The 24,455-nt window shown below is 48.8% G+C and overlaps 12 protein-coding genes across 12 annotated transcripts; 7 read left to right on the top strand and 5 right to left on the bottom strand.

Annotated features, from left to right (window-relative positions):
• Positions 1-349: 349 nt before the first annotated feature.
• Positions 350-966, bottom strand: N7518_004730 (uncharacterized protein; the record flags this gene model as incomplete). Its single annotated transcript, XM_057185657.1, has 3 exons — positions 350-472; positions 503-659; positions 689-966. 3 exons carry the CDS (start codon positions 964-966, stop codon positions 350-352), a joined length of 558 nt encoding a protein of 185 aa, XP_057042427.1.
• A 1,870-nt stretch (positions 967-2,836) lies between these two features.
• N7518_004729 (putative HIT finger domain protein) lies at positions 2,837-3,724 on the top strand (the record flags this gene model as incomplete). Its single annotated transcript, XM_057185656.1, has 1 exon — positions 2,837-3,724. One exon carries the CDS (start codon positions 2,837-2,839, stop codon positions 3,722-3,724), a length of 888 nt encoding a protein of 295 aa, XP_057042426.1.
• Positions 3,725-3,947: 223 nt separating this feature from the next.
• N7518_004728 (putative glycerol:H+ symporter (Gup1)) lies at positions 3,948-6,049 on the bottom strand (the record flags this gene model as incomplete). The annotated part of the gene is made up of 4 exons (XM_057185655.1): positions 3,948-4,961; positions 5,020-5,601; positions 5,680-5,747; positions 5,809-6,049. The coding sequence occupies 4 exons, from the start codon at positions 6,047-6,049 to the stop codon at positions 3,948-3,950; spliced, it is 1,905 nt and encodes a 634-aa protein (XP_057042425.1).
• A 495-nt stretch (positions 6,050-6,544) lies between these two features.
• On the top strand, positions 6,545-7,119 carry N7518_004727 (acylphosphatase; the record flags this gene model as incomplete). The annotated part of the gene is made up of 5 exons (XM_057185654.1): positions 6,545-6,559; positions 6,651-6,681; positions 6,736-6,748; positions 6,818-6,887; positions 6,940-7,119. 5 exons carry the CDS (start codon positions 6,545-6,547, stop codon positions 7,117-7,119), a joined length of 309 nt encoding a protein of 102 aa, XP_057042424.1.
• A 1,489-nt stretch (positions 7,120-8,608) lies between these two features.
• N7518_004726 (alternative oxidase) lies at positions 8,609-9,879 on the top strand (the record flags this gene model as incomplete). Its single annotated transcript, XM_057185653.1, has 3 exons — positions 8,609-8,862; positions 8,915-9,205; positions 9,273-9,879. 3 exons carry the CDS (start codon positions 8,609-8,611, stop codon positions 9,877-9,879), a joined length of 1,152 nt encoding a protein of 383 aa, XP_057042423.1.
• A 678-nt stretch (positions 9,880-10,557) lies between these two features.
• N7518_004725 (uncharacterized protein) lies at positions 10,558-12,078 on the top strand (the record flags this gene model as incomplete). The annotated part of the gene is made up of 1 exon (XM_057185652.1): positions 10,558-12,078. The coding sequence occupies one exon, from the start codon at positions 10,558-10,560 to the stop codon at positions 12,076-12,078; it is 1,521 nt and encodes a 506-aa protein (XP_057042422.1).
• Positions 12,079-13,184: 1,106 nt separating this feature from the next.
• On the top strand, positions 13,185-16,283 carry N7518_004724 (KAR9 family protein; the record flags this gene model as incomplete). Its single annotated transcript, XM_057185651.1, has 1 exon — positions 13,185-16,283. One exon carries the CDS (start codon positions 13,185-13,187, stop codon positions 16,281-16,283), a length of 3,099 nt encoding a protein of 1,032 aa, XP_057042421.1.
• Positions 16,284-16,796: 513 nt separating this feature from the next.
• N7518_004723 (GNAT family N-acetyltransferase) lies at positions 16,797-17,584 on the bottom strand (the record flags this gene model as incomplete). Its single annotated transcript, XM_057185650.1, has 3 exons — positions 16,797-16,967; positions 17,036-17,145; positions 17,206-17,584. The coding sequence occupies 3 exons, from the start codon at positions 17,582-17,584 to the stop codon at positions 16,797-16,799; spliced, it is 660 nt and encodes a 219-aa protein (XP_057042420.1).
• A 693-nt stretch (positions 17,585-18,277) lies between these two features.
• On the bottom strand, positions 18,278-18,851 carry N7518_004722 (succinate dehydrogenase assembly factor 3; the record flags this gene model as incomplete). The annotated part of the gene is made up of 3 exons (XM_057185649.1): positions 18,278-18,354; positions 18,424-18,523; positions 18,636-18,851. The coding sequence occupies 3 exons, from the start codon at positions 18,849-18,851 to the stop codon at positions 18,278-18,280; spliced, it is 393 nt and encodes a 130-aa protein (XP_057042419.1).
• A 347-nt stretch (positions 18,852-19,198) lies between these two features.
• N7518_004721 (S-adenosylmethionine-dependent methyltransferase) lies at positions 19,199-19,978 on the top strand (the record flags this gene model as incomplete). The annotated part of the gene is made up of 1 exon (XM_057185648.1): positions 19,199-19,978. The coding sequence occupies one exon, from the start codon at positions 19,199-19,201 to the stop codon at positions 19,976-19,978; it is 780 nt and encodes a 259-aa protein (XP_057042418.1).
• A 118-nt stretch (positions 19,979-20,096) lies between these two features.
• Positions 20,097-22,052, bottom strand: N7518_004720 (uncharacterized protein; the record flags this gene model as incomplete). The annotated part of the gene is made up of 6 exons (XM_057185647.1): positions 20,097-20,564; positions 20,646-20,928; positions 20,980-21,421; positions 21,487-21,552; positions 21,610-21,871; positions 21,936-22,052. The coding sequence occupies 6 exons, from the start codon at positions 22,050-22,052 to the stop codon at positions 20,097-20,099; spliced, it is 1,638 nt and encodes a 545-aa protein (XP_057042417.1).
• A 1,457-nt stretch (positions 22,053-23,509) lies between these two features.
• On the top strand, positions 23,510-24,100 carry N7518_004719 (uncharacterized protein; the record flags this gene model as incomplete). Its single annotated transcript, XM_057185646.1, has 1 exon — positions 23,510-24,100. The coding sequence occupies one exon, from the start codon at positions 23,510-23,512 to the stop codon at positions 24,098-24,100; it is 591 nt and encodes a 196-aa protein (XP_057042416.1).
• Between the last annotated feature and the right edge of the window lie 355 nt (positions 24,101-24,455).

The raw sequence follows: 24,455 nt of genomic DNA, 5'->3' as shown, positions 1-24,455 counted from the left end.
TACAAACCTTTGTTGATTTAGCTTACTTGTGTTACTCTGTCTACCCAGTTGAGACTGTATTGTGTCCGCCACGCTTGCCTTTGATAGCTACATTGATAACTGAATAAATAAACTTGTGCATCGATTGACTCACGTATATTTTGTAGACAAGTCTGGTCTGGAAACTTATTATATTGAGTTGTGAATTTGAAGCAGCTATGAGGAACCTACCCAGATTATTTGATGACATTGGGATTTCTCATTTACCGATAATCCTTCTCCCTAGGTTCTAGCCGTAGATTGGCAATCTGTCTCGACGGTCTTGTATTAAAGGATTCCCGATATGGCTATAGGGGGAAAAAGCTTGACATCATATATCCTTCAGCTGGTCGAGTACGCTTTCCAGGCTCCGTCTAGTAGCGTTTGCGTTCTCCGCAAAAATTGCTAGGTAGGTATCATGGATCAGTATACGTAAGACGGGAAGGATTTGTGACTAGATACCGTCAGGTGTTCTATCTAGAACTAAATGGTGTATCTTTCCGCCTATGAACAAAGTTGCGGGGCTTATATTTAACTCTGTCTGGCGAGAGATTTGGCTTGGGACATAGAGGCGGGGATAACTCGTTGATCCTAGCAATGAAAACAAACTGTTAGCCTCGGCTGAATAAGACTCTCGCACACTGATAACGTACTAAATTCAAAGTGTTACGAATCGTGGAAAAACGTAAGTTGATAACTATCTTCAGCACTAGCTGCAGAAGCTGATATAAAAGGACTGGCAGCACGGAGTGTACTACCAACCCCTTGCTCAATCAAAACGTAAGTTTCTCCCGGGTCGCTAACAATAACAGGCACCTTCCTGGTAACCAGATTTCCTCTCGTATCATGGGTAATGAAATCTGTTGTGACGCGATGAAAAAATCGCGCGGTACGAGCGCTTCTAGGGTAGGGAGAGGAGGAGATTGGCCGCAAAGCACTGCGAAACATATTGGATCGGACTAATTGAAGACTTAAGCTAGTAAAGGGACAGGCAATTCCTTCGCATTTAAGATGTACAATGGGCTGTATAGGTTGCAGAATACATAAGCATAATAAAGGTCTGTGACCAGCGGATCAGTTGTGTTCAGAGAATCCTAGTTAGGCGTACAGGGCAATCGATAGCTAGGGGATACTAAGAGATACGGTATCTATGTACTTTTTGGCCATGTTGTAGTCTATACTAGCCCCCCAAAAATGCTTATAAGACGTAATTCATTGATAGGGTATTGATTTTCTTAAAATAAACCTGTTTAATATCTATAGCGCAAAAATGTATGTACGACGGGCTGGCTCATCATGGGGCGACCACTAAGGAGAAATCTCACGGCTTGCGAAACCGTGGTCTAAAAACCGTGGTTGACCACGGTTTTTATGTTCCTTGTATAACAGTTATTTAATGTTGACTGCCGTTCAGTTAAAAACAGGTCGCAATATACTGGGAATGTCCGAAAGCCTCCCTATATAGTTTGGCTAAATGCTAGCCAGTTTCTATCAAGATCAGGTTCGAATGCCGATTAAAAGGCTAAGGTAGTTAAATTTTATAAAGGTAAGACGTCACTAGAATATAGAGATGCAAACCCTTCTAGGTTAGATAGCCGGGGGACGCGTCTGACACAAACGTTAATGTTAGCTTTAAGTTACTAGTCATTCTGTAACTAGTAGCTGTATATAAGACACTCATAACGTATTGACCGAGAGATTAAAGCTGCCTAATCGCCTCTAGTCTATATGTAGCTTGTATTAAAGGATTCACCCCCTGCTGTCTTACCCTTCTATATCAGCGTATCTGCTAATAAATAACCACGCGAAAGGGGTCGTTAAGGATAAGGTATACTTGGCGAGCTGAGTTCTACTTGGCTATTTCTAAAAATAGAAAGATGGTATAAAGGATAGAGAGGAACCGGGGCGTGTAAACGGTCTAGGGAGGTCGGCGAGTGATTTCAGAGATTATTGAAGCGCCTTAATATGGCTACTATAGAAGCTTTATATTATAAAGAGTAGGGAAAAGAGAGGTTGATCATGTTATCCGGCTTTCGTAGATGCTTATATCGTTGGCTTACGCGAACTGTAGGGAGAAGCGTCCGGTCGAATATACAATTAAGGCGTTTTAACTAATATTCCCCTCGGCCCGAAATTGATTAGATACTATTAGTAATAAGGCTCCCACTCTTATACTAGGCCCTAAGGTAGATCTACAGACCTACTAAGTATAGGCGAGTATCTACAGAGGGTTTAGGGCGACTGGAACCAAAGGGCGCAATAGATCGACGATAGACTGGCCGGCTAACGTATCTGTAAAGCAGAGGCGTGGTTCGGGGTAGTGGACTAAAGGCAAAAATGCCTTATGTCGAGTATATTCAGCGATTCTGCGTAGAAAAGGGCATAGGTAAGGCAAAGCTGCGCATAATGCACTCGAGAGGTCGAACGAGGGTAAAGGACTGGTTAGTTCGCGCCGGTAACCGAGGGCGCGGTAGGGCTCGGCGAGCTAGATCAATGGCAAAAATGCCTCACTGGCAGGACGTATATAGGAAGCAGATAGCCGGAAAGGAGCCGTAACGGGTGCAACGTTCGGCGAGCAACAGTCGGGGCGATAAAGGCGACTTTATAGACACGCACGGCGATATCAATCACGTGGACGGAGCTAGACCCAAATAGGCACACTAAACCGAAATTGGTAATTCGCCGTCACCGCAGAGTACGGAGTACATACCAAACTCCACTGCAAACAAGACAAACATTTATTCATCTCCAACAAATTCCCCCGGCCATCATCCACTTCCGCATCATCACCAAACCTCCCAACACTCCAAATCCCAAAATGTTCCGCGTCGAACTCGTCTCAGACACATCAACGGCCACACCAGGCTGGTCTTACGCCCCAACCAGGGGCTTCGACCCGACACAAGCGATGGCCCCAACCCTAGGCCGCAAACGCGGCATCCGCGACGCTGGCAAGGGCGGCGACGTCTCCTCTCGACAAGCAAACGCGATCGCACGTCACATTGCCGAACTAGACCGCGAGAACCAGCGCGACGTCGCCATCCCAGCACCAGTGAAACAAGCTCGAGAAGCCGGCGCCCGCGGCACGCGAGCGAAGACCACCTCGAACGTGCGACGCATCCTGCAGTCCCAAAAGACCTTCCGGAACCACCTCGACGACGAAGAAGCAGCAATAGCCTCAGGCAGCGGGGGGATAGGAGGCATGCAGGGCGCAGGAGGCGCAAGCGTTGTCGCGCAGGCACGGAACAGCATCGCCGCCAAGGGAGGCAAAGCTGTTGCTACTTTGCGCCGCAGCGCGACGCCGGCTAGCACTGCGGGTGCCAAGCGTCCGGCGGCGGCCATGGCGGATACAACAGCCGGTGTGTCGGCGCCCATGCAGGAGACCGCCGACGCTGAGCCGGATGCCGACGATAAACCGCCGCGGAAACCGAAACTAATTAAGTCGCAATACGATAATGATCCCCTGCTGCGCTCGTATGCGCCCCCTGTGCCTCCTGATCGGCTGATGCAACGGCTACTGGCGGAGCCGCCGCTTTCTTATAATGCGTCGAGAGCGAAGCCGCCAGCGTCGGGGCGGCCCGGGCGGCATTTCTGTTGTATGTGTGGGTATTGGGGGAAGATCCGGTGCAAGAGTTGTCATTTGAGAACTTGTAGCTTGGATTGCTACAAGGTCCATGAGGATTCGAGGTGTGGGGCTTTCTTTTAGGGGGTGTACTTGTACTATACGAAACCCTAGTATTGGGAAGGAGCTTGGCCTAGCCCTGTTCTACTGATGACTATATGAATTGATACCAAGAACTGTACAATAGTCAATATGAATCTTAATGTGACATACAAGTCAAGACTTGATATATATTCATCTCATTATAGCCAGGTTCTAGCCATAAACAATTTTCTAAAATATGTTTAAAAACGCTGTTTAAAAAAGCTCAGCATTTCAAATTGATGCCTGCACGAAGCTCGCCTTCGCGAACCTCAAACATAACCTGCACGCCGACGAAAAGTACTACGCAGCAGGAAATCATATACGCCAAGCCAGAGTATGAGCCTGTTAGGCTGGCAAGCAGATCCTTTAGTCCATCCAGACCCAATGCAAAGCCGACCAAGTTTGCTACCATCATCATAAGGACGTTCCCAACGGAGCCAATGCCACAGATGACACGGTACGCAGTGGGATGAGAGCGCCAGCGGTAGGCCGGGAAAAACATGCCGCCTAAAACCTCTGGTAGAACGAAGAGAGTAACGAGCCAGCCCCACATGAGTAAGCGGAGGTTGATATCGTGCCATAAGGCGACGAAGGTAAAGACCAGCAGGAAGTTGCGAATTTGTAGGAACTTGCCCATGAAGTTGGACTGTCGAGATGAAGCCGGTTTGGGCGCCCCGGGTGACCGCCGTCCATCACCGCCGCCGCCCAGTGGGATGTAGATGTAGCGGACGATCCAGCGGTTGTAGGAGCGGTGCCAGCCACGCCAAAAGGCCAAGGCGGAGTAGTTGTTGGACATGCAGCGAACCATGTTTTCTGGTGGGTCAATCCCGTCTACGAGAGCCCAAAGACGGAAGAATCGCCATGGGATGAGGAGTTTCAGCCAGATTATGTGCAGGTTGAAGAAGGCAAGCATACTCAGTTGCCCGGGGGTGAAGACGGACCAGTCTGGGTTAGCTTTGGAAATTGCTACTGCATAGATATAGTGGAGGATAAGCTCCATGCAGAGCACGGTGAGGCCAAAGCGGACGGCGTACATCACGATGCGAGCTCGTGTAAGCGACGCCGATGTATATCGCTGTTGAGATACGTAGTCATTGAATGTCAAGATCGGACCCGCCAGATACAAAGGTGAGTAGAGCACATAGGCAATGTAGTTGCGGAATGTAAAAGCAGCTGGTTCTGCAGGGATCTTAACCCGGTCACGGTCAGAGAGGGTCGCAGGGTCTAGTTGCTTCTTCTTGTTGAATTCGGTCAGTTTGATTCTCACATGGGGTTGATGGCTTCGGAAGACCTACTTCAATTAGACTTCCTGCAGGGTAGTCTACACTCCAGTAATTATCCATGTTGAAACTGATGAGACGCAACACTGTGACCTTGAAAAGGACCTCCCATCGCGGCATCAGGCCCCCTAGATGATCGAGAGTTTGAGCCCATTGGACTAGCACGGTGGCTCCATCTTCTGACGTCCTAGACCCCAGAGAGAACACCTTTGCTATCCGCTCAAGGGAGTAGCCACCGCTTAGTTCGTTGGCAAACAAGATGCCGAGGTTGAAGACCCATGTGACGGTAGGCACGTAGGCACGCGGAACATTCTTGCCAATTCGGAAGTTGATATACAGAATCAACAATACTTTGAAAGCAGATACTCCATGAAGCCCTATTATGAAGAACAGTCCGAACCAAAAGTCGAAGCGCATTCGCTGTTCAAGTTGCGCCTCGCCCGCACTGACCACGGAATAGCTCGATTGTTTTGTTCCAACATTCGAGCGGTTGATGTGTAACTGATAAACGCGGCGAGCCAAAGGATGAGCGATTAGGAGTAGTAGAAGTGCAGGAATGTTGTCGCGAAAGCTTTCATATTGCACATCGGAGTTGTCCTAAGGGCAGAGCAATAATGTCAGTCGGGACTGGCCTCATAGATATGAATAGCTGAACGCCGAGTGTTGCACACTTACCACCTGACGGCCAGGGATCCAACCGGGTGATAAAAGGTGAGAGTATGTGGAGTAAACTGGGTGGCTTTCTGTGACGTTGATCCGCTGTCAGAATTTGTAGGCCCAGCATTTTCTCCGGCCTACACTCACCTTTCGAGATATCGATGACGGTCTTGAACATCAATGGAACAAGAGTGATAAAGAACAAGTAGTAGACAAAGAATTCTGGTGTGCGCCAAAGTGAAGGTGACGCGCCCTGGGCGATTGCATTGCGGGTATCCTTGGTGGAAGGTCGTGTGTTGCTGTTGGCAGGGGTTGCGGAGGAGGTAAAACGAGTGTCAAGGGTGTCTAGCGAATAGACCCGCCGAAGCCAGGCGAAAATGGAGGGCATTTTATATCAGTGGCATGGCCGGCGCAGGTTTGGAGAAGTTGAACTCGGAACATTGAGATTCCAGTGTTTACTCAGGGGCCCGAAGCACCGCCACGTAGTAGGTGGCCTCATCTATATCCTATCTCGACACGGAGTAAATTCCCAGTCTAAAATCAAAATAAAATAGATTTTCCTTGCATATCGAAATAACTAAGGAAATGTTCTGTGTATTGTCTATTGTAATGTTGTAGATCCTATTGCGGAACCAATCAGCACCAGCCAATATCACATCGAGTACAATCTCCAAGTATTCATCTCCCAGTTGATATCACAGATCTAGTTTCAATGCAAAGTATTGCGACGTCTTGCACAAATGATATCGACGTGGCTTGGCCCTTAAGGTTAAGATAAGTTTGCGGGGGCCAAGACTCGGGCTTGACATCAACCTCTACCTCATACACTTCAACTTCTACCCAACTCTTCCACTAATACCATATTGCATCCAAAATGTCACACATGTCACACACTCGAGTATGTCCTCTACTACATATTCATTCAGCCATATTTCTAGCAGTAAAGCAAAAGCTATAGGTTTCCCCTGCTGATATGCTATCCATTTCAGATTGCTTTCAAAGTCCACGGCACCGTTCAAGGTGGGTCGACCTTTAAACACCACCGTATCCTCTGACGCTAACATGGATCCCTAGGTGTCGGCTTCCGGTAGGAAATACTGTCCATACGACATCATAGTCCCTCGATTAACCAGTGGCTACCTATCGCGTACTATAGAGACTTCACCCAAAAGTGTGCTAATCTCGATGAGCTCAAGGGCTGGGTCAGAAATACGACTTGCGGAAGGGTGGGTACTGCTTATCGTGTCTCCGGATAGACGGCTTACCAGATCTTATCAGGTCGAGGGCGAGGCCCAGAGCAGTGACGAAAAGGTGCAGAGATTCCTTCAGCGCATCCAAAAGGGTCCCTCTAGGGCTCTTGTTGTGAAGCTGGAGAAGCGGGAACTAGATGTGCGTGATGACGAGGAGGGGTTTGTTGTGATGCGGACAGCAGATTCCATGTTTGAAGCAAGGGACTAGGAGTTGAGTTCTTTTCGCTCTGATACAATAACCAGAACACAAGTGGAGGCCAGAGCCAGGTGGATTCTTCTGCTCCATCATTATTCGAAACCCATCCTTGGTATTGACCGTACAGCTACGATGCTACCTAACTATGATGAAATCTACATTCTTGCTATTAATAAGTCAATACTAGCCGGAGCGTTCGGAGTCTCTTTGACCGCGCGGCACTATTATTTCTAGAATACAAACTTCTAGCCATATAACAGCTGGAACCCAATGGCTTAGCTAGTGTAGCAGTGACAGGCAGGGCAGACAACAAGCAAAACATTGGGATAAGGCTAAGAATGCAAAGTCACAGAATGTGAGAAAGAAATGTAGAAGGTGGAAAATATGGAGACAGGAGACTAGCGATTCAGGGAGCAGATTGGATAATAATAGCAAAGGGAAAACATAACCATTAGCTATTAGCCTATTTGTAATGCTCATCTATGTACTTTTAAACGATGATATCACCTAGCTTGTTATAATACTAAACGATGATATCACCTAGCTTGTTATAATACTAGGTAAAGCCGGTACGCATAATCTATGCATTGGTACTCCGTAGAGATATCCATATTGAAGGAGAGTACTCCGTACGGAGTATCGGCAGAGGATGGATATAACGAAGGAGAATGACAGCCTTGACAAAAGGTAAGCGGACCTTGACTTGCAGATGAAGACATTTGACAGGCTCTTTATATATGCATCGATCTATTATTATAGATCTTTCATGCCGAGACTCCGTGCCAGTGCTTTGATCGGCAGAAAACGGGCAGGGATATTCGCCTTTTCTCAAGGCTACCAGCCAATCGATCATGCAGTCGCCGGTAAGATAGAGGGAATGGATATTTTCAGGATCCCGGAACCAGAAAACGACCTCAAAATAACTCCGGGCTTTGTCGCCGGCTATTTCTCGGGATCGCCTTCGCCTGGCGGGCTGAGTCATATATCGGCGTTCACCCGGGCCGGTCCCTCCCGAGAACAAGGATATGACCGTTTTGAGTAGTATTGGTCATAACGTGGAATATGGCGTAGAGATAATGGGAAGGCTGATGTATTCAGTTGTTGTTTAAAGTATATCAACAGAGATACGATCTAGAGGAATAAGTGATCTGATAATGGCAGAATGGGGGAATATCTGGGTGCTGCGGCAATGAACTATACGGAATGCCATCATCCCAAGGGTATAACCTAAGCAGTTCCAGGGGCTTTCTTTAACTTTTTTTGCAAATCCCTGGTTATATTCGCCTTCCGATGATTGGTAGGTTATATATTTAAAGCCTTAAAAGATTAGGGGGTGTCCACTTGATCTGTGCAACCGAGACTTTATCTTAAACATCTGTATATTCCCTAAACTTCTTTATATTCTTTCACTTTTCTTCGTCTCAATCATCTTCACCATTTACAATACATTTATCACCCTCAACCCTGACTTGACTTCAAATTCGCTCTCGTTGGCCACATCATGAATACTCTATCAGTTAGGGCTCCCATGAGGGCTGCGGCAAAGCCGCAGTACCACCTTGTTGTACGAACCTACTCGGGCGTTGCAGCAAAGACATTGAAACCCGCACGTGGAATCAACAAGCGTACAGCGGTGCTCAGCCTCACACCCAAGCGTCCTATTTCGTCAACACCTCAGAACAACAACAAGGACTTCTTCCCACCACCCAAGACTCCTAATGTCAAGCAGGTGCAAACAGCCTGGGTGCATCCAGTGTAAGTATATCGACAGCCCCTCTCTCTGAGCCAGACACTAACTCTATGCCAGATACTCCGAGGAACAAATGGAAAATATTCGTATAGCCCACAGACAAGCTTCAAACTGGTCCGACTGGGTTGCCCTTGGAACAGTTCGTGTCTTCCGATGGGGTATGGACACAGCGACAGGATACAGACATCCTAAGCCCGGCGAGAACCTGCCGAAATTCTTCAGAATGACCGAGCAAAAATGGTTAACTCGGTTTATTTTCTTGGAAAGTGTGGCCGGTGTCCCCGGCATGGTGGGCGGCATGCTGCGTCATCTCAGTAGTCTTCGCAAGATGAAGAGGGACAATGGATGGTATGTCTACCCAAGTCAAGATTCAAACCGATATCACCTCAATACTAACCCACTTCCTTCGTTCTAGGATTGAAACCCTACTCGAAGAAGCATACAATGAACGCATGCACCTCCTTACCTTCCTAAAACTGGACAAACCAGGCTGGTTCATGCGCTTTATGGTTATCGCAGCCCAGGGTGTCTTCTTCAACGGATTCTTCCTGGCATACGTGATCTCCCCCCGTATTTGCCACAGATTTGTGGGATACCTTGAGGAGGAGGCTGTCATTACTTATACCCGTGCTCTTGAGGAACTAGAGAGCGGCAAGCTTCCCGGGTGGGAGAAACTCGAGGCACCCGATCTCTCGGTTAAATACTGGCAGATGCCAGAGGGTCACCGCAAAATGAAGGACCTGCTGTTGTTTGTCCGCGCCGACGAAGCCAAGCACCGCGAGGTTAATCACACCCTCGCCAACCTCAATCAGACTTACGACCCCAATCCCTACCAGATTGAGTACACCGATCCGAACAAAATCCACCCGACGAAGGACATTGATAACCTCAGGCCAGCTGGTTGGGATCGCAAGGAGATCTTTGGTCCTGAACCGAGAGGTGCGAAGGACATTCATGACCTCAAGCCAGCTGGTTGGGACCGCAAGGAGATCTTTGTTGAACCGAGAGCTGTGAAGCATTAAGGCATTCCAAACGCACATTTTGACAGGCGTTTCAAATATAGAGGATTAGAAAGGGTTATTTATCATAGAATGGCATATACATCTCTTTTCCATTTAGCTTGAAGTTGTACGGAGTATACAATGTAGACATGTAACGCCACGTGGAAGTTTTAATGTTCGAACCTTGGAAGGATCCAGTCATCGAACCATGGGATGCGGGGCACAAGCTAAACCTTACCAGGCAATTCAGGAACACGTGGATGTTCGAGGCCCTGGAAGTATACAGCATCATGTTACTATACTCCGTGCTCCGTATAGCTTCATAACTTCCGATCGATAATCAAAAAGGGGTGTCACGGGCCTCATTGGTTCATTTCGGTGGAAAATAGGAACACTCATCTCTTTCAACTCCATGGCAGTTGACCCGCTTCCCCTTTTAGCCCCGGTTAGTCGAAGCCCCCCCTTTTGGCCCAAAAGCAGTTTTTCGTCCGTCGATCCTACAGGTCTCATTAAACCTTGGTCCTTTCATTAATAGATTTATATAAAAGCCGTTGCTCGTCTAGGGATCGTCCAGCCCTCATTGTTAACGTCACATCGTCACCCCCGCAGAATACCCCGTCACTGTGAACGTTCCAGTGATTGGTCTCCACGCGACAGATCCATTCCTTCTGACCCGGTGACAATTCAAATTCAATCAAGATGGATGCGCCTCGACGATCCATGGACTCGAAGCCGGCAGCGTCTATACGCGACTCCTCGCCGTCACCATCTATTCCGGCAACGCCAGCTATCTCCTCATATTCCTCCCCAGACCGCACGTTTTCCTCCGAGTCCTCCCGCTCGACCTCCTCCGCTACCTCCGCAGATGCCAGATCGTCTGTATCAACATCATCCCGGCGCCATGGATATACCCGTGCATTGGGTGCCAAGTTCTCTGAATCGGCCCGCCACCGCGACAGCGTCATGAGCCTCGGCAGTATCGCCCACTTACAATACTATTTTGCCAGGACGGGCTTACTGGACGGGAAGAGCGGAAGGAGCCGCGAGTGGGAAAAGAACAAGAAGAACAGAAATAATGTGCCACGAGTCCTGATCACCCCGAATCAACGACACATGGATGATGATCTAGTCGCGAGCCCGTCAGGTATGGCAGACCTGACGGAGGGGGAATTTGAATTTGAGGACGAGGACGCCGAGGTGATGCTGCCGCCTACAGTCAGCACGTACAGCATCAAAACGCACCACATCCCTCCTCCTCCAGGTCTGCTTTTCTTGCGCCGGCAGCTTACGCTCGCGCTGGATAAGGCAGAGTCTAATATCGAGGCAATTCAAAATGGCATGGAGCCTCCTCCCCGCCCAATCCTCAGATCGAGTCTTTCTCCGGATGATGTCCCAAACGAGGACGATCAATCCGGGCAGGTCGCGCCCCCGATGAATAAAGAGGAGTTGCAGGGTATGTGCATCCTGGACGATGTTACAAATGCCATCCGCGCAGCCAAAATCTACTATACCACCCACGAGTACCCAGAGCGCTTAGCCTCCATAAAGAGCGAACGGGACATCCGCAAGGAACTTTTGGACATCCTGGAAGTTTTGAAGCGGTTTTCTGCCCGGCATTTTGCCAGCGGTCTGCGCGAGGAGGAACGTGGGAAGATACAGGCGTGGATCGTGGCTGTGCGCGTCATGCTAGTCCAGGAAAAGAAGCTGGAAGACCTTGAAGCTCAAGAGCGGCAGAATTGGGATTGGGCTGCTGGCGATTGGACGGGCCGGGAGCGCTCACGCGAGGAGTCCTTCCTGCGCAGCCTCTTGCCTGGCGGTGACTCCTTGCCGACCTGGACACCGGTTGAGGAGACTCCCGCCGACTCCCTTCCCACTGCGTTTCTTGATAGGTTCCGGGACGGCCGTGCCCTGGTTCAGTTACACAACCTTGCGATCAAGAAGTCGAAACGCAAATTTGGCGACATTACGGCTTACCACCTAGACATTGAAAAGCCGTACCGGCAGACTGAGAATCTCCAGTTCTGGGTAAAAGCTGCAGAACTCCGGTGGGAGCTCCGGCTGGATGTTGATGTTATGGGTGTTGTACAGAATAGTGGCACTACGGCTTGGGAGCAGTTCGATACTGCATTGTTGGCTTGGTGTAAAACCGTCCGCGAAGAGCTAGTGCGCGATTGGCAGGAGGCTAACCCTGGGCGACCCCCGAGTGCTGGGTTGATTTGAGGGCTCGTTGGAAGTGTTGGAAATTCATGTCTGCATCTCGATTGTTTCTTTTTCTCTTTGATATCTTTATGTGCACTTGATACGATACCCCTGAATTGTCGCCGACTCTTCCGCCTCTGCTATTTTGATTTTTCTTGATCGTTGGTCTCCTTTCTAATTGTATTCATTGTATATTAATTGTATAGTATCTCACGTTACATTCCATCGGCGCGTACATGCATCATCAGATTGAAGCTTTGAACATTTATCCCTGTCTTGTTATAGTGCTTAGTCCGCATTGGGATATCTCATTGCTGATCGGAATGTACAAAGAAGGGACTAGCTTCCTTTGGCATTAATTTCTTACAAGATTAATCGGCCGCGTTGTGGTCTCCCTCAGGGTGGCTCGATGGTAGTCTTTTGAGATGTCTTTATCAATGTCTTTTTATAGATATCTTCTCTCCCTGCCTAACTCTTCTTGGGCAGAAGGCATAAAAGGCTGAAAAAGGCTGGAAAAGGCTGGAAAAGGGTTAAATTGTGAAAATGACTCAGATATAAACTTTCATTAATGCATTTTTGATCGACAAACCTCGTGCACAGAGAGGTTGTACTATATGTATATGGGGCAAGGAGGTGAGATTGATATATATACAGCCCAGTGTGTTAGTATTAACAGTGAATACCACTCAACTGAAACCATCGAAAGAAAGAAAACAAAGAACACAAGAAGAAAATAAAACAAAAGTGAAATGATCTCATTTCGTTGATCCCCTTGAATTACATACCGAGGAGGTACATCAAGCCCCATAGTCAGTAGTACGGGACTGGAGGTACCCCATTCTACAGCGCATACTGGCCACCTTATCCCTCTTTTCATTCGTTTCAACGGTTGCTGCCCGATAGTATCTCACTCTTCATGAGACTTTACATTTAGAACCTCTATTAATTCTTGCCATGTAGCAGCATTTCTCTCCGACTCTTTGAACAGCCAAAAAGCCAGCCTTAAACCGTTAAAAAGGGACTCCCTGTTACCGAGCGCCGAGCAAGACCAAACATTCCTTGTATCCCTGTTCTGAACCACATCCTTTGGTCTTTTTGCTCTTTCAATTCCCCCAGGGCCTGTCTCCATGCATGCCACAGCCGACAGTCCACCTTTTGCGACCGACCTCGCGACAAATCCTTCCAACACCTCTACAATACCTACGTCGCCCCCGTCGCTCACCCCCGCGCTCTCCGTCTCTCCAAATGACTCCGGTACCTCCACCCTCCGACGCCTGAAGTCCAAATCATCCCTGTGGAGCTTAGGAAGCAGCAACAACGAAGAAGAACCTGTCCCTGCTGAGCCGACTAGCGCCGGCCGACCATCCATCCTCCGCCGACTTTCTCCCGCCCTCGCGGCTCGGGTCAAGCTGCTGGACAGCAGTAATAAGTCCGCGGCGCAGAACCGGAATGCCAATGCAGTCGGTCGAATACCCGAAGAGCACCTGAAGGAGCTTGACAATCTCCACCAAGACCTGTCGATCAAGGTAAGGAGGAAGGGCCAGGCGTGGAATCGTACCAACACATCACCTGGAGAAAACGAGGAGTTCAACCGGAGCGCATCGAACCACCTCCAGCTTCCCCACCAAGATATCCTACAAGAGATTGCAGACGCGCGAAGAGATAACCCGGAGTCATCCGAAGCAGTTGTGGACGGTTCTAAACTGCCCACTCCGGCCATTGTTTCGGCGACTGCTCAGCCCGGGGAACACATCAGCCCACCCACGCCCATGTCTGTCGCAGAGCCGGTTCTCGCGCAGCCGCGCGCAGCCCCAATGCCGAACTCACGACGTCCGAATGACGTTCAAGATGACCGGACCGATTTCGAAAAATATGTTGATGATACCGCACGAAGAGAGGAACGGTCCGCTGAAGAGCAGTCCGCTCCGAAACCCCCTCCCAAAGACTCGCCTCCCATCGGCGCCACCCACTCGCGCTCTTCGTCCAACTCGCAATCATATTTTAACCCAATGGGTTTGCAGCGCGCCGACTCAATATATTCTTTCTCCCGTGCCTCTTTCAGCAACCAGCTCTCGCAGCTAACCTCCATCCCTCTCCCACAGCCAGCTTCGCTCGAGGCAAGCATCGAAAACATTTCCACGGCTTTGTCTGCAGTCCGGGCCTTGAACGGCGCTGCAGAGCAAATTCAGATTTGGATCAAGAAGGCCTCAGATGTCCTGAGCGGCTTGGATTCTGAAGATGACGTGGAATGGGCTGCGGCTGGTGGCCGGGAGGGGCTAGATGAAGTCGATAAAGCAATCACGCGCTTCGAGTCCCTCGTCGATGTGTACGTTAGGGCTATTGAGAATGTCCAACTACGAGATGACATTGCCAATGTGGATGTGGATAACTTGAACACTATCGTGAGCCAGATGGAGAGCATTCTGCAAAACTGGACTCAGATTAAGAAAAAGCTGAAAGGCGTAAAAGAACAGGTTGAATTGGCAATGGAGTGGGAAGAGCTTTGGTCGAACGTTCTGGGCGATGTGGGCGTGGAAGTTGACAACTTGAGTGCCCTGATATTTGAGATGGAAGAGAAGCGACATCAGGCATTGATGGATACGACCGATACCAGCGGTGGCCTTGATATCAATGAGCTGGAGACTATTGTGGAAGAGTCCCCCATGAAGGGCCGCAGACATTCGCAGAATCGTCTGAGTATTGGACCTCTCTTGACCTCGACGTCTGACACTCCCGTTATTAAAACACCGCAGGACGACACTAGTCACTCTAACCTCATGGCTATTTTTGCACGCATGCAACCATTGAAGGCATCATTGGAGTTCTTGCCCATGCGACTATCGATGTTCCAGGGACGCGCTGAGACAATTTTCCCGAGTGCGTGTGAAGAGATTGAGGACCGGCGAAATCGCTTGGAGAAGAGTTATAAAGTTCTTGAGACCGATGCTGAAGCTCTCCTGAAGGAGTTGGCAGAAGACAAGTGGATTCTGGTTTTCCGCAATGCTGGGGCCCAGGCACAAAAGATGTTTCAATCGGTTGAACGCAGCATTGGCAAGCTACAAGAAGGGCTGGAAACCGGCATGCAGGTGCACAACCCGTCAGCGTTGAGCAAGCTCATTGAAAACTATGAGGCAAAGAAGATGCATTATGTTCCTGCTATTGAGCGTGTGGTTTCCATCATCCAAAAGGGCGTCAACGACCGATTGACTGTCAATGGTGAGATCCTGCGCCTGCTATCCGACATGACATCCCGAACGGCTGCTCTCAAGGCTAGCTCCAAGGTAATGGATACATCTCTCGAAGATGTACACATTACCAAGGGCCACCAGCTACGAGACTCAATCTCCAGCATCTTCACTATGGACAGTCCAGCCGCAGGCAGTGCCATTGACACCCCAGGAAGCTCGCCGGCGTCATCAGTCGTCATGACCAGCAACGGGTACAAGTGCGCCTCAACGCCCATGGGTGGCTCAAGCCGTCGCGGAAGTTCGGTCGGAAGTACCACAGCCCGTTCGACTATGCCCCCAAACCGTCGTTACTCCAGCTTGCCGCAGGCCACGACTTACACCGGTCGACAGTCCGGAATCCCCCAACCGACGGGCCTTACGTCTCCAACTTCATCCTATAGATCCTCAAGTTACTTCACACCAACCCCGGCTGCTCGTTCTCGTACACCAGCGCCGCCATCTACAATTCCCAATCGCCCACGCTGGAACGCCAGTACAAAGGTGGACGACAGCAATACTGGTTACAATTCGACATTGCGGAAGTCATCCGCACCGCTCGCCCGCACACCTCGGCCATCATCATCAATTCCATTCTCCAGCTCTTTCCGAGAGACTTCCGCATCTCCCATTTCCGGCAATCTTCGATCAGTCAGTCGCGTCTCGAGCCGCTTTGGTTCTCGGAGTCCAAGGAGCGGGTGCTCTCCCACACCGGAGCAGTCCTCGAGTTTCGATCTACAGCCGTACGCTCGGCTCTATCGACAATCAGGGATGTCAAACACACCTCGCAGTCGCCAGAGCTTCGCGGGCCCTCCCACAGCTTTCAGTCGAAGTGTGTCGGGAGCTCCAGGTGGGATGGAGAGCCCAAGCAAATCCTCACGACCAGGTACATCGCTGGGCCATTCTAGGAACAGACGAACCAGTCTACTCCCGCTTCCCAAGCGAACGGCGGAGAAAGAGCAGGCCCCGAAACCGGTAGATACACGTCCACGGTGGCGCTAATGGCAACTTGGTTGCCTCTCTCATCACTTCTGTTCTTCTTTTTCTACCCTCCGACTTCTTTCTACACTTCTACGACCTTGTTATCTACGTTCTATCTATGTTTTTTACTTGTGCATTACACCCCTTCTCGGTTCGATCTCTATTCCCAAATCGGTGTTCAGTCAGTGTGAAGCGGAGCTATCATCTTGACAAGTCAGGTTTTGCGTGATATCCCTATTGTTTGCATGGTATGGTCTGAGCGTTGAGGTCATCTATTTCGCGGTTTTATCTTTTGAGTCTCATTGATTACCACTTAGCTTCTCTTCCCTGTGAATATTAATTCCTTGTACTTTTATCTAGTTTTGCTTTTCGCTCGGGAAATTACATTACTTGCTTCCTAGGCAAGTTTATTGTCATGTATAATTCATCGCAGTATGTTCATCATTCGTAACAACACGATCCTATATACTTGAAACGGCGACTCTTTATGCAAACATTAATAGACGCTTCAAACTAAAATTGAAACCTGCCATTTTAATTTCCCAGCTCACGCCCGAAAATCAATGCATCCACCAATTCTTCGCTGTTCGCCAACCGCGCAGCCTTGGGAACCCGTCCGATAACGCAGAACCCTAGCTTCTCCCAGATACGAATGGAGCCCGGGTTATTTGCGAAGACCAGGTTGAAGACTGAGTATATGTACCCCTACCAAAAGAGTTAGTCATGCATGTTATGCGTGTGATCAAGTGCAAAGCCGGGGGAGCACGTCGTACCAGTCTCGGAGCAAATTCCAGGTATGCCTCGCCCATAGCCTGTCCGACGCCCCTTCGGCGAGCGGCAGTGGCGGTGAGAAAGCCTCCATTGCAGATGTGGGAGCAGCGACCTATTAGAGTTAGTGCTTTTATTCCTATGAGGTTAGTTCGAATCCGAACATGACACATACCAGGATAGTTGGGCTTGATATAGAAAGTCCCCATACAAACACTCTCCCAGTCCCTCCCCTCCCTTAAGCCCTCCCCCTCATCGTCCAAGATCGCCAAGGCTGCAAACGTCCCGAACCAATAGTCGGCGAACTCATCCAGCGCCATCGGTTGCTCCATCGGGTACGTCCCGCCGCGGAGGATTTCCGCGGTGAGCTCCTCGTGCAGGAATTTGATCAGGTCCTTTGGAACGGTTTGCGGTCCCCCTGTGATGGGGTAGACCGTCATCGGCGCGGAGGACTTGGGGAGGGTAGTTTTCCTCGCTGTTAGGGTCGGCGCTGCATCTAGGTGTGCTTTTGGTGGGGGGTTGCGGGTCGAGGGGTCTTCCAGAATGGAGGGCATTTTGGGTGAATGGGGGGCTTTTTGGGATCTGTGTATTGGGACGGGCTTGGGGATAAGGGTGAGGTGTGACAGAGTATCAATTGGGCAATTTTCAAGTGGTTAAGGGGGTTTTCCGATTGATATACCCTCTTCTCCATCTCGATATCGGCATCGGCAGCCGACTTTGCATGAGTCAGCTTGTCATTAACAGGGCGCGTTCTCCACTGATGTTGGAGTATCTAGATTGATTTTCATTGACAGTTTCCCTGCTAAGTGATAAGATATGATAGGTGAATTTAAAGCTAAAATTGATTTTTGTGCATAGGGGTCACCTTGTCAATGTCCCGTGTGCTCGGGGTTATTCCGCATCTATATAACCTTGGAGGATTCCTCGACATAGTCATATAAAGACAATAGCACATAATGTATATATGGCCGGGTCCAGACCTGAATTATCAGAACGTTAAATCAAGTTAAAACCTCGTCTACTCTATTCCTACACGTGGTATATACATATGGGCTGATGGTGGGATGGAAGATGCCTGCATCTCCCAGCATAACCATACCATGCACTCCTCACTGCCCCGAGATCAAGCACTCGGCACTCGATCGGTTTAGACTGATGAAGTAGCTCAGAGCTAATTTTTGAAGTTCATGCCACCAACTCTCGGCGTGGTAGTGTCAGCCTCGGGTGCAATGTGACCAATAGAGAACTCATTGACCCTCTCCCTCTCCCTCTCCCTCGTTCCTCAGAGCCTGCATAAGCTCGAGTAACTGTCCAAGTTGCTGATCTACAATGAGAACCAACGTTTAGCAATTTGACCGACCGAGACAGAGTCCAACAACAGTCAAGAACATACCACTCATCTTATCCAACTTAGCCTTGTCTAGCTTATCTCCTGCCCATGAATCACCCTCCAACTTTTGCGCATATAGCTGCCACTCGGTCAAGAACCCGATCTATCATTGCCAATGTCAGTGACTGCATCAACAAGCCCTTCCTCTTCCGCTATGCCTCCCCTTCCCTTCAATTCGGTATAACCACGCCAAACTCGGGCAAGAATAAACATACAATGTGCAATGGGTTCTCCACACTCCGATGCGCACGGAACTCGTTCTTCACATAAGAATCGCCTAAGACGCGCATCTCGGGATCGAGTTTGCGATGGACGCGGAGAATGCGCCGGTAAAGCTGTAGCGGCGGGAGGAGGGCGAGAGCCTCGCTGAGGCTGGACTTCGAGCCGATCGAGGCCGGCATGGCCATGAATAAACGCTGAGCAATGCGCATCTTGAATATTTGATAGGTGATTTAGGAGATTGGAGGTTTTAGATCGAGGATTGAAGGAATGACATAATTTCCGGGGATTTTGGAGGCAAAGGCGGCGAGGCGAATCAGCGAATCAACGCGTCGGGATGTCTCGGGATTTAGTCGGTTGGATTTCCTTCTCTGCCATTTGCTGATACTTTTTATTGTATTGCTTCACATTGGATCTTCCACTTAAGTGGATTCTTTGCCTGAAATTTGTGATCGCCTCAGGCCAAGATCGCGAGTTCTGCATATAATTTCGAGATAACCCCACTATCTCCAAAGAGGAGTCGATAAACCTGGATTTGGCTTTATCAAACATACGCACCATGCTTCCCACTCCAGATACTTCACATGTGTCCTTTGACACCATCTACGAGCCATCCGAGGACTCATACCTCTTCCTAGACACATTGTCATCAGCATCCGAATCAAAATGGCTCTCTGAAAAATTCCCAAAGAAAGAGGCATCACCACTGGTTGTCGAAGTAGGCACAGGCTCTGGCGTTGTGCTGGCATTCGCGGCCGCACAGTCTCAAGAGATCTTCGGCCGGCGCGATATTCTCACATTAGGCACTGATGTGAACCGCAATGCTTGCATCGCAACGCAGAAGACCGCAACGACAGCTATTCAGGCAGAGCAACAGCCGTCTCAATCAGCTCAATCAGTTTACATCGCTTCATTGACGGCCGATCTTTGTGCACCTCTTCGCGCTGGCAGCGTTGATGTCCTCCTCTTCAATCCACCCTATGTTCCGACTGAGGATCTACCGCGTCTGCCTTCTGCGGCGGAAAATGACCCTGCTGTTTCAGAGGCCATGTCTCGCTCTGCCAAGTTCGATAATGACTCGTATTTTTTGTCGTTAACGTATGCGGGCGGAGCGGACGGTATGGAAACTACGGACAGACTGCTTGATGCTATCCCTGGTGTGCTGTCTGTGCGTGGTGTGGCTTATGTCTTACTCTGTAAGCAGAATCGGCCTGATGAGGTTATGGAACGCGTCCGTGGCTGGGGCGGTTGGCACGCTGAGACGGCGGGGTCGAGTGGGATGCAGGCTGGGTGGGAGAAATTGGTCATTGTGAGGATATGGAGAGGAGATAGCTCATGATTAATGGATAATTGAATAACGATGATACCATTTGTGGATTATTGAGCAGTAAGAATAAGGAGATACATACACACACCCCAGCAGTTGACTGCTTGGGGGTTTGCAATTGTGCAAATAATCATTCCCATTCCCATTCGACGTAGCGTTCACAGCCAGTGGCGCCGGATCCCTCAAGAATCTCAAACACCGTCGTGGCGGTGTGTTTTCCAGGTCGCATTGGCCAGTGGGCCACGATTGTGGTGCTGCCCCTCATCTTCAATCCAAATGTTGGGGTGAGTTTGTCAAATTCCAAGGTTTTTTTGTAAAGATCGAACATTTTACTGACGTTGCAGAAAAAAGAGCTTGATCTGTTAATTCTCACCTGGTCTGCATCATTGCTATCCGTTGACTCCGGTTGAGGGAGGTGTTTCGCAGCACGAGCGACGTCCTTGTCAAGGGAGTCTTTGGTCCACATATCCTCAATGTCGCGGATGAAGAGGGTAAGAAGCATGGCCTTTGGGTTTTGAATCTTCGGCTTCAGCATCGGGGTAAATTCCCTGAGGACGGTGTGGATCCCAAGCACGCCGGTTTCTGCAGCCACGTACGTCTATATCAAATTAGTATTGTCTCAAGAACATAATTGAATTCAAAACGGAGGTAGGGGTGGGGGTGGTAGGGGAGGAATTACATCAATTCTGTCAAATCTTGGATGTTCGCCTAGCTGGTTGAAATATGTCGGTAGACTCAGTGAATCGATAGAAAGAAGTCGAAGGTTAATATCTCGTTTCGAAATTTGGCGACAGAAACCCAAGAGAATCTCGCGGAGGTAGATGAATAGCATACCGTACAGATCATTCTTCGCAGGATAATTCGCAGTGTACGCTCCAGTGCATACATCTAGGAGGTCCCAGCTGGTGCGCGGATCTGCAGAGTCTGGCATAGGCCAATTACGACTGGTGTGGAAAAACATCCTAATTGTATTAGTGACATGACAGGTACAATGAAAGGTCGGGGAGACTAACGGGTTAGGAGTGTCAAATGCCTTGCGTGAGCACCCGAAAGGCAACAATACTCCATCATCGCGGAACTTCATAGTGGAGACACGCCAGTATCTAGGCTGTGCGTATAGAGTCCTTTGGAATTCATCCTTTCTATTGTCAGCAAACATGACGTCTCGTCGATTGCAGGCGGCTTCGGTAGCAGAAAAATCAGCAGGAACCTGAAGGTATCCTTTAAGACCTTCCCACTCATCTCTCGCAAGTTCCACATGCAAGGATGCTTTGTTCTTCCTCCAGACGCACTTGAAAAACGGTTGAGAACGTTTTTGTGCAGCTTCGGAGCAGACTTTCTCAATCTTTGGCAGGAGCTTTTTTCGGACTGCGGTGAGAATAGACGCGGGTATCAAAGCTGAATACCATAAGTGGATCATGATAATGGCGGCGTGCTCTGGTGGAAAATGGAAAGCTGTCAGAACAAGAAGGACATTCTGCGAGAAATCCCAGCGTGGATGCCATTCATCACGATCTCACATTGCCCCGAATAGGTATCTGGCAGACGAGCGATTGTCTCGACTACGTTCCGAATATCGTGTGATGCTATCAGGAATTGTGTTAGTCAAAAGAGCAGTTGTTGGAATGCAGACAGTCTCTTACCTGTGAGAAGAACACTCATCTTGGGAGATGCATCCTGGCCTTCATTTTTATCCAGTTTCAACAAGTCCAATGCTGGCATGCCTCCCCACCACGATATTTTGCCGTCATTCAAATTCCGTTCAGATGGGTCTCGATTCTTCAAGAACTCTGGCTGTCGATCTCCTCTGTGCCAGTCTGGCTTCCACGTCTCATACGCCAGAGCGTCCTTACAGTCCTCTTTGTGTGTGGGCCAATGTTCTTTCTGGCATTCTTTGCCGCAGTACTGTTTTGATTTTGATTAGAATATGGTGCAGAGCTTTGAAGAGATCAGAGTGTTGGAGATTTACCACAACCAAGTAGCAGCGGCCGCAAGCACTATTAGCCTGGGAGGTCTTGTTGGGACATGGCGAGCTTGTGTTATTCGCACAGAATGCGGGATTGAGGAACTTATCGAAGTTTGACATGATGAGAGAATGAATTTTCGCAAGTTGATGAAACTTGAGGACCGCAACAGGCTAAAGGAAGGAAGAAAAGGAAGAGAGAAAGGGGAGGAAGAAGGAGGAGGAGGAACGAAAGAAAGAACGAACGATAGATGTCCCAATAAGGAAGGTCCCATACACCGTGGATAACCACCCTACTGGCTAGGAAGGTCACCGCCAAAGATATAATGGAGCAAACATCGCCCTTGTATTATTCGATTGCCTCAAATCTCACAAGATCCCCGACTTGGTTCTGCGTGCAACCGTCGGAGATCACCTCTTGAATGGTATATATACCGCCAAACGAGCAGAGACAATTAGATTAAACGAATCACTTAGGAAAGACCTTGATCAGCTTGTTACAGGCCTCCAGGGCTACTTATCTTACAATGATAGAGAACTGTAATTGAAGTTTTAGAGACAAACCAGCTTAGCTCACTCCATCTACATGATGTATTGGCGAGTTGTCTGCCTTGATATGCTCAGTATCATGGCTATTCTACCGACTGATACAACATCGAATATCGTCCCTTAGACTCTATCTTCCAGCATTTGTTCGGCATGTTTATGGTGCCTCTAGTGGGCCGCTTTTGACTGCATACGTTGACGCCCTGTCCACCATGCAATTGACTAGATGGCGGAAGCTAGTTAGATATTACTTTAACTATGCTACCTATCTAGATGTTTTCGGGTGTTGGCTTGCTCTCAATAACCGCGTTTCGTCCACAAGGTTCTCGTTCTAGCTGACTACATTGTTTTCTGAGGACAGGTTTCAACGACTTCCCAGCAGGAATAATAAATATGACCCTCTGGCTTTTCCTTATGACCATTTCATTACTTATACCTTAGTTAATTCATTCCCCATCCCTCTACACCGGGTCATATATTCTCCCCCATGTAAGTATCAGAAGGACTGCATATCATCTTGGACACGGGTAGACACAGTAGTCTAGTTGCTTTTACAACCTATCACTTCATCAACCCCTATTTGCCTATCCTATTCCTCTTCCAACTTCTTCCTCGTCCGAAGCTTTGGTGCTTGACTGCTCCTCCCACAATGATAACCACGACGCAGTCGCATCTTCCACTGACGACGACCTTTACACCGGCTATTGAATGTCTCACGGAGTTCTGGTTATTAAACGCCCCACCCATAGGTACCAGGTCATTATGGGCAAACTTAGGTCCTGCAGATGCCAAATGTCTCCCATCAAACTGGTCCCCATCGTCATACTATTCACCTGGGATCGCTTGTCCTAGCGGCTGGGCAATGGCCGCAAATTATACCAGCGCCGGCGAAACTATAGGAACATGCTGCCCTGTCTACCAGTAAGCACTTGGCACTACTAGAGATGAGGACGGTGGGAAAATGAAATACACACATACTAATATAACGCTACTATAGACCAAGTAGCTGGACATTCACTACACGCGCCTGTTGTATGGACCAATTCGCCACTTTCGAGGTTTGCGAATTCGGTGCTACGGTCGATATGAACGAGACGTTTAAACATATAAACGTAACCGGTACTACACTACTCACCATCCCTATCACATCGGGGGTCGATAGTTGGTACGGATATGGTGTTGAGCTCCGTTGGAGGTCTACTGACCTTACTTCGGCCCCGATTACGTCCTTTGTTTCATCCACTACTTCAGCAGTTATAACAACCACAACGATGATGGCAGTGACTCAAGAGTCAGAAGAGAAACCTCCGGAGCTTTCAACAGGTGCTAAAGCAGGCACGGGCGTTGGCGTTGCATTAGGTGTTATCTTGGCTATTCTGGGGATTGGTTTTTGGATCCGTGGACGAAAACGCCCATGGAAAGATGGCGAAAAGGAACGATCCGAACTTGCTGAAACCAAGAACCTTACTCCGCCGTACGCGATCCATGAATTAGACTCCAATCCGGTCTTTGAGAAGGATGGTGTTCAAGTGGTACATCCACGATTGAAAGAACCAGCTGAGCTGGAAGGGCCAAGTGCAAGATTAGTGGATGATACATTGCATGATTCTATTGTACCATTTTAAAGTTTAGACATTTGGGCATTGGGAGTGTTGTTTTGGAATGTACTTAATGATGACCGGGCCGAGAATCAAGAATCCAAGTACATAACCATTAGTGAAAGAAATGGTACGTTTGCTATAGTATTAGATCGGGTCTGCCGTTGTGCATGCTATTGCATATATCGACTTTCATAGGAAGGCTTATGCAGATAACTCTATTATACTATTTTTCTAAACATGAATATATCCGTTGATGTCAAATACAGGAGACATGAGGTGTCGTGGTATATACTTCGTTAGCTTATATATAACTCCACTATGTCGGCCCTACAGGACAAAGACCGATGCTTTAGATACAATCATCTGATCTTCGCTTATT

Source organism: Penicillium psychrosexuale (genome assembly GCF_028828465.1).
Source record: "Penicillium psychrosexuale strain IBT 29551 chromosome Unknown utg000003l, whole genome shotgun sequence".
Lineage (NCBI taxonomy): Eukaryota > Fungi > Ascomycota > Eurotiomycetes > Eurotiales > Aspergillaceae > Penicillium > Penicillium psychrosexuale.
This window is presented reverse-complemented; position numbering and strand designations above follow the sequence as displayed.